Below are 10514 nucleotides of genomic sequence, written 5' to 3'. Positions count from 1 at the left end.
ACTATACATGCAGATGATGCAACAGAGAATGAATTTACCTCTTTTAAAAGCTATATCAAAGGAGGTTTTAAGTAAAACAGAGAAGTCAAACATTTTGAAAGGCAAAGTTTCAAAATTATTACTTGCATGATAAAATTAGGACAGCTGTAAGGTTTCTTTTCCCAAAGTGTGCATTATGCTAACTATGCTTCTAATTGTTACCTTGGATAATCTTGCTTTTGGATACAGAAAAAGGAAATAGTAGTGAATGTACTATTATGTTCCCATCTTAAACATATACTACTCTATTGCTTCCTACCAGTTCACATCCCAACCAAGCATAAAGTGATAGTTGTCATTTTAATTCAGAAATCTGGTTACATTAAGTTTATTAAAACATTATAGAAAATATGTGGGTTTTTTTTGTTGTACAAAAATTGGATTGGATTCATAATTGTCCCACTTGCCTCTTCCTTAATTTCTTCATCTTACTCCTATTCCTCTATGTTTAGTATACCTGAAATGCACCTCCTTTGGCATTATCCCACTATATAGATGTTAATTGTACTACTGCTAACGTATATTTGAAATTATGCAATAACTTGGCAACCACAACCACCTCAGTACATCATACCTTGGTTATACATGTGGCCCATTGAGTATTTCAGGGCAAAAGTCCAGGGTAACACTAAGGCATTCAGATGACATTATGCTGACTCTTGAACTTATTGTAAGAAACTTCCAACTCTTGTAACTTCACAAATGAAGATTATTATTTCTTGAAGAGGAAGTTTGGTTTTTTCTTCAGAACCAGGGTGTACTGTGATGAAATTGATTTCAGGAGGGGAAGAACTGAAGGCAGATGTGCAACATTCACAGTTTAATGCCAAGCACAGATGAATCAAATTCCTTAGTTGCTTTCAGACAGTTGTGTATGTAGAAAAAAAAAAGAAAAAATGCTTAGAAAATAAAAAGTCTGTTTTGTCTGTTTGGCTATTACCAAACCAGTCTTTTTCCCCATTAACAAACAAAAAATGGGGAATTAAAATTAATCTGATTTGTGGCAATAGAGGTCCTTAAGTGCTTTTAATTCTTCAATTAATGTCTTGTTTTGGTTTTCAAGGACAGCTACTCTGTTTTCTAGACATTTGACATATTCTTTTTTCTTCCTGCGGCACTCACGTGCTGCTTCCCTGTAGGCAAAATAAGAGAAAATATTCAGACTGAGGACAATTTTCAATATTCATAGCTGATTTTAACTTCAGTAATATAGTAATTTTAGAGCTAGAGCAAACAGGGTTCTCCTTTCCATCCATATAAGCAGTAAGTTACCACATTGAAGGGCTACAAGTTTAGAAACCATCACGGATAAACAGGAGAACAAGTATAATAACACCTTCCATTACCAAATCTCTTGTAAGTAGGCAGTAACTAATTCTCAAAGCATTAAAGGAACCATATCCTCTACAAGGCTCAGTGCAATTACTTAGAAGGTTTTGTCTCTATATATTATGCCCCATGACCCCATTAATATGCATTATTCTGTTCTTGAGCTGGAATTTTCAGCATAAACTGTGCTCCCTCCATAACCCAGGTTTACATTTCAGTAGTGAGGTCAGGCAATGTTGTTGCACTTGCACAATTTAATAAGAGATCATTCAGGACAGTGGTTGAGATTGATGGTTCTCCGCTATCTGTTCTCCTCCCACTGTCCCTCTCAGCAAGAAAGCCAATCACTCTCCTGAATATACAGTGGGGAAAAGTTAGGGTTTCAAGACAATTTTTATTATGCATTTAGCCTTAATTTATTATTTATTGGATGCTTCTTCTGACAAGATTGTTATATATATTCAGTGGTGGGTTCCTGCCGGATCGCACCGGATCGTGCGCTCCCTTTCGGCGCTGAACCCAGAAGTACGGTCTTGCCCTGCCCCTGGCGACGGGACGACGCTTGCCTGCGCTCCACCAGCTCGGCTGGGACCGGAGACGTTTCCTCAGCGGAGTGGAGTGCCTGAAAGGGACGCAGGCTCAGCCTGCCAGGCTGCCACCGCTCCACTGAAGACATTGCTGAGCAGAGAAACATCTCCGGTCCCAGCCGAGCTGGTGGAGCGCAGGCAAGCGTCGTCCCGTCGCCAGGGGCGGGGCAAGAACGTATTTCCAGGTTTAGCGCCGAAAGGGAGCGTGCGATCTGGCAGGAACCCACCACTGTATATATTCCTCTCTCTGTCTCTCAAAAGTCTGCCAGATTTGGAATGCAAGAAAAGGCCAAGCTAGAGAGTAATGAGCCAACGTCGCGACGACACAACATACGGTCTCGACAGTCCAAAACCGCCATTGATACTTTTATCGTGGTACGGTCCATATGGACCTAAACTGTCCCGAAGAGACGGTGAACAGGGAGACAAATCCTTGCTGGTCTCAGGGACATCGCAAAGTCCCTGATTGACCCAAGGGAAGCTCTCCAAGCTGGCGGTAAACAGACAACCCCAGGTTGATAAAGTCGGAGATGGCTCTGGAAAGAAGGCAGTGAAAGTGAGTCCATCTGGTGAGATTTTTTCTTTGAGAATGATTGCCCAAAGAAACTTTTTTTTTATGATAAATTAGTCCTTTAAGCAAAAGAATAAAGAGGCAAAATTTATCTTTATTGGACTGCCTTAGAAAGTCTTTTTTTTCCTTTTTCTTTGTAACAATGTTTTGTGGATTGAAGTGATTGTAATGCTTCCCGTTTCTCCTCTTAAGTGAATGAATTGATTTTTTTTCTCCTATTCTTTGCTACCTTATTTTTTTGGCTGAACTAAAACCTTTTTTTATTCTACCAATCCTCCCTAATACTGCTTATTAAACTTCATTAAAGACGTTTAAAGATCTTTGTTTTCCATAAGCTTGAAACAAATAGGAGAAAGTCAAATCTACCACTCGGAAGCCAGAACTTGGTTTCCCCCCCTTTTTTTGAAACAATGTATCCTTTGTTCTCTTTCCTTTGGTTTTACTGACTTTGTAACTGGAGGCTTTGCAGCTTACTTGTGCAGACTGATAAGGAGACAAGGGCACGGATTGTTTTGGCAGGTGCCTTTGTGAAATATCTTGGCAAGGGAAGGAAAATAAAATAAAAAGAATCCTTCCTTTTTGAAAAAATTAAAAGAACTTGTGCTTAAGTCATTTCAAAATAAAGGTACTTATATACACAAAAGAGACATTGAAGGCTAGAATGGCAGAGGATTTTAGACTTTCTTCTTCTTCTTTCTCCTCTCTTTTCTTTTTCTTCTTAGAAATATGCATCAATATGCAGATGAGGAAACCTTAAGTTTTCAAGATTTTTTGGTTGGAATTCAAAACATATTGGAAGGATTTGGGAGATTTGAGAAGAAGTTAGATAGACTATTGTCTTATACAGCAAAAGATGAAGGGGTTGGAGCCCCAAAAATTAAAGAAGAGAATGAAGATATAGAAGATAAAGATAAGCTAACCGATGAACTTACTACTGGAGTATTCATGAGTGAAAGTGGAAAGAAGGGAATATGGAAAAGTGAATTTGATAATCCGGAGCTCTATCCCTTGTGTCAAGATATGGAATTGATGATGGAATTAAGAAGAGAAACAGTTTCAGAAATACGTCTGATAATCAAAGATACACTAATTTCAATACCAGTTCAAGGGCAACGAGACTACCTGAGAGATCTTTTAAGCAAAAAAGTGCGGAGAGAAGTTTTTAAAAACCTTATAAAGAAGTTAGTAAGAGAATTGACACAACAACTGGCAAAAGAGATAAGACTGTTCTATTACTGGAAAGATACAGGTTGATAATGAATGTTGATAATAAAAAACTTAGTTAATTTTTGGTGATTAATAAGTAGGACTTTGTAGATGCTTTTAGATTGTTTCTTTAAATGTTTATTCGTTAACAAATAATTCATTATGATAATAATAATGAAATAATAATGTTAGCTAGTAAAAGCAACTTGGATATAAACTACATATTGGGACCTGGGAAAAAGATTTATCAATTTTACTAACAATTTTTTGTTTAGATTTTGTTATAAAGATGTAATCTTTATTGGGTTTGATGAGAGGAGATGTGATATAAATAGTAAATAATTTTAAGCTAACTACAATAATAACAAGGAAATGTTAATGGATAATGTTTAACAATTTCTACATGTGTTGGCATTGGTAAAAGCAATTAGATATAAGCCTTAAATAGTGAGTTGGGGGAAAGGGGGGGGAATGTTTAGATAAAAGCACGTTTAAATAACTCTAGTTAAATGAGAATGGTGGTACATTGATAGTAAAATACATAAAGATTTTTGATTTAAAATGTACAATTCAATATGAAGGAAGCATAAATAATGTTTGTGGTAGAAACACACGAAATCTATTTGTAACCAATTGACACGCTTTCTACAAGCTGTAATGAAGGATGATTCTTTTTTTGTGTTCTTGTTTAATTAAAAAAATAAAAATTTTAGGAAAAAGAACAGAAAAGCCCAAGCTAGAGAACACTTAGCACTGAACTAAAAGTTGATTGTCAGACTGATAAGAATTCAAACAATTGTTGTGTCAGTCAGTAATTCACAAATTAATTAACAAAAATAACTCATTTGTTATTGAATACTGTACCTCTGCTTGCATCATAATAAAGCTTTATAAGAGAGAACTCTGAGATTTCTGCTTGCAAAACAATCACTTTCAGTCTAGTCAGCTACAAAGCTCCAATTGGTGCCTCTGAATCCCCCCCCCTTCTCCCTCCCAAAGCTAATTTTCCCCATAAAGCTCTTTGGCCAAGGAAAGAGTATCTTCTATCTCTCATCATTTCACATATGTGTATCTCAAAAGTTTTCCACTTTTTACAATTTCCCCTATGTAAGGGTTCATGCATATACACACTCCTAAGCAGCAGTTTAACTGCTCTTGCTTTGTCAGAATAGAATAATTTGCATTTTCCACTGCTTCTGAGGTCCCTTCCAGCTCTATGTTCTATAGCAGTCTCTGGGAAAAACTGCCTCCAACCTGGTCCCTTTAAAGGTATACTTCATTTCTTTTTTAATATATTGAGATAGATCTAGTCTCTGGTATTTGATATCCCATGGTTAAGCAATTTTCAAAGGACTGCTAAACTTGTACAGATCCTTAAGAGTCCATGACTGTGTTCTTATTGTAGTGGTTGTCCTAGAAATCAAGCTTTCTTGCAAGCAAATGCTCCTATTACCGTGTTTCCCCGAAAATAAGCCACGCCCTGCTAATAAACCCAATCGGGTTTTTCAGAGCATGCGCCAAAATAAGCCCCTCCCCCCAAAATAACCCCCCCCCCAACTATTTAAGCGCATGTACAACCGGACCGTGCCATTACCACTGGTTGCTTTACAAGCAAACAACCAAGGTGAGGAGACGAAACCGGAGTGGGAAGAGGGGGGGGGACATGCCCCACAGCCTTTGCCGTTCCTACGGGTACAGTTTACCGGGCAAAAAGAGGGCCCACCGCAAAAAGAGCGGTAGGCTAGCAATACGCTTAAAAAAAACCCTGTTCTGTCCCCATGCAAAAAGAGCCCAACGTGCTTCGCATCCTGTTCCCTCCCGCGGCAGCAATGCACTTCAAAAAACCCGTTCCCTCCCATGCAAAAAGAGCCCAACGCGCTTCGCACCCCATTCCCTCCCGCGCAAAAAGAGCCTGCTGCAAAAAGAGCGGCAAACGAAGCAAAGTGCTTCGCACCCAGTTCCCACCCTTGCAAAGAGCCCAGCGCAAAAGGAGCGGCAGGCGAAGCAAAGTGCTTCGCGCCCCATTGTGTCCCATGAAAAAAAGAGCCCGCCGCAAAAAGAGTCCAGCAATGCGATCACCCCCTCCCCACCTGATCCCTCTTGCACCCCATTCCCTCCCGCGCAAAAAGATCAACTCCCACCACCAAGCCCCAATGATAACGGCTGCCTGGCTGCTTCCCTTCCCCAACCTCCCTTTAGTGAGGGGGGAGCAGGGGGGGGGAAGCGACGCGTATCGTAGTGCTACCAGAGATTGACAGCTCCGCTGCGTTCCTTGCCGTTTGGTCCAGGGAAGCCCCATGTAAAAAAAAAAACCCATGAGTTCAACTAGCTAGGTTTTTTTTAACAAGGGGCTTCAATGGGCGAAAGAACGCAGCGGAGCTGTCAATCTCCGGTAGCTCTAGGACACGCGCCTGGCGGCTCCCCCCCCTCTACATTGTTAAACGTTGCTACAAATGAGACTCCAAACAAATGATAGAATGGGGGGGGAACGAAGGCAGAGGACAGAGAATGAAACAGAAAAGGAAGAGAAGGGGGGAGGGAAAGGAAGAGGAAGAAACAGGGAAAGGAAGAGAAAGGAAGACAGAGGAAAGAGGAAGAAACAGGAAAGGGAGAGAATGGGGGGGGGGGAAGAAAGGAGAAGGAAGGGAAAGGACAGAGAAAGAAACAGGAAAGGGAGAGAATGGGGGAAGGAAGGGGAAGGAAGGCAGAGAAAGAGGAAAGGGAGAGAATGGGGGGAGGGAAAGGAAGGCAAAGGACAGAGAATGAAACAGGAAAGGAAGAGAAGGGGGGAGGGAAAGGAAGGCAAAGGATAGAGAATGAAACAGGAAAGGGAGAGAATGGGGGGGAAGAAAGGGGAAGGAAGGGAAAGGACAGAGAAAGAAACAGGAAAGGGAGAGAATGGGGGGGGGGGGGAGAAAGGAGAGGAAGGGAAAGGGCAGTGAAAGAAACAGGAAAGGGAGAGAATGGGGGAAGGAAGGGGAAGGAAGGCAGAGAAAGGAAAGGGAGAGAATGGGGGGAGGGAAAGGAAGGCAAAGGACAGAGAATGAAACAGGAAAGGGAGAGAATGGGGGGGGAAGAAAGGGGAAGGAAGGGAAAGGACAGAGAAAGAAACAGGAAAGGGAGAGAATGGGGGGGGAAGAAAGGGAAAGGACAGAGAAAGAAACAGGAAAGGGAGAGAATGGGGGAAGGAAGGGGAAGGAAGGCAGAGAAAGAGGAAAGGGAGAGAATGGGGGGAGGGAAAGGAAAGGATGGCAGAGGACAGAGAAAGAAACAGGAAAGGAAGGGAATGGAGGGAGGGAAAGAAAGGGAAAGGAAGGCAGGGGAAAGAGAGAGCAACAGAAAAGGGAGGGAGGGAAAGACACCGATTTGCCACACACAGGGAAACTACAGTCACAAACCCTGAACCCAACCCACACAAAGGGAAACCACAATCACAAACCCTGATCCCATGCAAACCTTAAACCCACGCATAGCAAAACCACAATCCCTAATCCCAACCACCAGACCCCCAGGGTTTTGCATTAAGGGTTTCAATGATCTAAAGTGACTTTTATTTTGACCCCCAGAAAGAGCTACTCTTTGGAATTTAAGAAAGGAATCGTGGAGGATTCTCAAGGGCAAGAATCTGGCAGCTTTCTGCAAGGAGAAAATGTTGGATCTTCGTATGGTCCGAAGATGGAGAGTGGAGTATGGTAACCTCAGCCAACAGGTGCAGGAGGGAAATGGCAAGAAGCGCAAGCGTGGATCCGGTCGGCAACCATTATTTCCAGAACTTGAAGACATCATCTCTGAATGGATCGCTGACAGGAGAGCAAAGGCTTTGGTTGTACGCAGGGCTGATATTCAAGCATTTGCCCTTGAAATGGCACCACAGTTACAAATTCCACAGGAACAATTTAAAGCCTCTAAACATTGGCTGGATAACTTCTTTCAGCGACATGAACTCTCTCTGAGGAGATCCACCTCACTCTTCAGGCTGGAAGAGGCAGGCTGGAAGATGGTGAACTGGTGAAACGGGCTGTGGCTTTCAAGTCATTTGTTGATGGAATTGATTTTGCCAAGTACCAGCTATCGAACATTATGGCAATGGACGAAACAGCGGTGTTCATGGGACAAAGGGCTCAAACCACCATCGACCAAAGGGGTGCCACGTCCATCTATATTTCTGCCACAGGGTATGAAAGCACCCGGGTAACATGTATCCTGGGCATCAGAATGGATGGTACCAAGGTGGTACCCCTATTAATAAGCAAGGGAAAGAAGGACAAAGTAGAGAGGATTGGAGGGATTTATGTTCTGGAAGCAGAGAAAGCCTGGTGCACCCAGGCAGCAATAAGAAAATGGGTGGAGATAGTTTTGCCACTTGTTCTAAGAGGTGGACAAAGAGGCATGGTCGTGTGGGATGCAGCCAGCACACACCGGGCCAAGGAAATGAAAAGATTTCTTGCACAACGCAGGATAGATCAAATAATGATCCCTGCAGGGATGACTGGCTACCTACAGACATTAGATATAGGTATTAATAAGCCATTTAAAGACAACCTGCACGTCCAAATAAATGACTATATTGAACACCGAATGGTAAGGAACAACAGAGGAAATTTTATGAAGCCTGGCCTGCTAGAATTGGTAAATTGGGTGAAGAATGCGTGGGACCAAATTTCTGATGAATGTGTGGCGAACAGCATAAGAGCAGAGTATATGGACAAAAGGTCCTCCTTTAAGGACACTGCTATTGCAAAACATGAACGCTTGGGACCAAATGGTGATGAAAGAATTGGAGTCACAAGAAGCACAGAATGTAATTCAGGCTCTGGACAGTTATGATGATGCTGTAGAAGAAGATGACATGACTACCATATTGGAATAAATTATTGAGTTGAGTTTGAAAATATTATTGAGTTTGAAAATACTGTTGAGTTTGAAAATATTGTTGAGTTTGAATAAATTGTTGTACCATACATGAACATTGTGGTTTCCCTTTGGGTGGTTTGGGATCCAGGTTTGCGACTGGTTTCCCTGTGTGGAAAATGGGTCTCTTTCTCTCCCCTCCCCTCCCTTCCTTTCCTGTTTCTTTCTCTTTCCTCTGCCTTCCTTTCCCTTCCTTTCCTTCCCCCCATTCTCTTCCTTTCCTGTTTCTTTCTGTTTCCTCTGCCTTCCTTTCCTTCCCCCCATTCTCTTCCTTTCCTGTTTCTTTCTCTTTCCTCTGCCTTCCTTTCCCTTCCTTTCCTTCCCCCATTCTCTTCCTTTCTTGTTTCTTTCTCTTTCCTCTGCCTTCCTTTCCCTCCCCATTCTCTCCCTTTCCTGTTTCTTCCTCTTTCCTCTGTCTTCCTTTCTCTTCCTTTCCCTGTTTCTTCCTCTTCCTTTCCCTCCCCCATTCACTTCCTTTCCTGTTTCTTTCTGTCCTTTGCCTTCCTTTCCTTCTCCCCCTTCTCTTCCTTTCCTGTTTCTTTCTCTGTCCTTTGCCTTCCTTTCCCTTCCTTCCCTCCCCCCTTCTCTTCCTTTTCTGTTTCATTCTCTGTCCTCTGCCTTCGTTCCCCCCCCCATTCTATCATTTGTTTGGAGTCTCATTTGTAGCAATGTTTACCAATGTAGAGGAGGGGGGGGAGCCGCCAGGCGCGTGTCCTAGAGCTACCGGAGATTGACAGCTCCGCTGCGTTTTTTCGCCCATTGAAGCCCCTTGTTAAAAAAAACCTAGCTAGTTGAACTCATGGTTTTTTTTTTTTACATGGGGCTTCCCTGGACCAAACGGCCCCTGTCTTATTTTCGGGGAAACACGGTAGATGTCCATGCCGGACCTGTGAGGAGGCTAAAAAATTCTGGAAAAAGATCAAAAATTGGCTGGAGGCAATAACGGGGGTTAAAATAGAATGGAAACCTGAATTTTTTTAATTAGGAATAATGTCTGCGAAACACAAAAAAGAAATCCAGTATTTAATACTACATATAATTACGGCGGCAAGGATTGCCTTTGCCCAGAAATGGAAAAACAAACTAACTCCAAATGAAGATGAAATAATAAGAAAGGTTATGGATTATGCCGAAATGGACAAACTAACCAAAGAAATTCAGGGAAAAGAAGAATCAGAATTCTACCAGATATGGGATAAATGGTATAGGTCAGTGGTCGGCAAGCCGCGGCTCGCGAGCCACATGCGGCTCTTTACACACTTTGATGAGGCTCTTCTGTGTGCCGGGCGTTCCCCTCCCTCCTCGGGCGGTCGCCAATGTTCCCTCTAAGCTGCGCAGATAACAAGGAAACGCCGCGCAGAAGTTTTAAAATGTGAGTGAAAATATCCCCCCTCCCTCCCTTCTCTCTGTCTGCACCGAACTCTCTCTTCCATGATTGGTGAAATCAAGGAAGATTCTGCCCGGATACCGATGACGTTGCAGAATGGAGAATTCCCACTGGTCCTATGGGGCTTCATTGGTTCCTGGGAAAACATGATTCGCTGGTTGTAGCCTGTTTTTCTCTGCATATCCGGGGTTTCTAAGGCATTGCATCATCTGAAGCCCCGTTCTGGACTGGGCAATCTTTCTGCGATCCCTTCGCTTTGGGGAGAGAGGGAACCAGCGTGGAATTGGACTGTCTGAGCCAAAGGGGTCCACGCGATCTTGAGACTGGACTTTTGAGCAGTACCAATTCTTTCCACTCTTTCTTTTCCCTTTCTGTCCTTCTTCTATCTTCCTTTCCTTTTCATTTTTTTCCTTTCATTTCTCCTTTCCTTTCCTTCTTTTCCATTTCCTCTCCTTTGTCTTTTCCATTCCTTTCCTTTTCCTTA

The 10514-nt window shown here is 42.6% G+C and overlaps 1 protein-coding gene across 3 annotated transcripts in view; it reads right to left on the bottom strand.

The window, feature by feature from the left end:
• Positions 1-351: 351 nt before the first annotated feature.
• Positions 352-10514, bottom strand: part of CREB1 (cAMP responsive element binding protein 1) — a 66225-nt gene continuing 56062 nt past the window's right edge. For all 3 annotated transcript variants that reach the window (XM_081940339.1, XM_081940340.1, XM_081940341.1), the window contains one exon: positions 352-1172. In XM_081940339.1, coding sequence (XP_081796465.1) covers positions 1028-1172 — 145 coding nt within the window. In that variant the 3' untranslated portion in view covers positions 352-1027. The remainder of the gene's footprint in view (positions 1173-10514) is intronic.

Source organism: Natrix helvetica (assembly GCF_964273705.1).
Source record: "Natrix helvetica genome assembly, chromosome: 1".
In the NCBI taxonomy this organism is placed as follows: domain Eukaryota; kingdom Metazoa; phylum Chordata; class Lepidosauria; order Squamata; family Natricidae; genus Natrix; species Natrix helvetica.
Note: the sequence above shows the minus strand (reverse complement) of the source record. Positions and strands in the feature narration are given on the sequence as shown.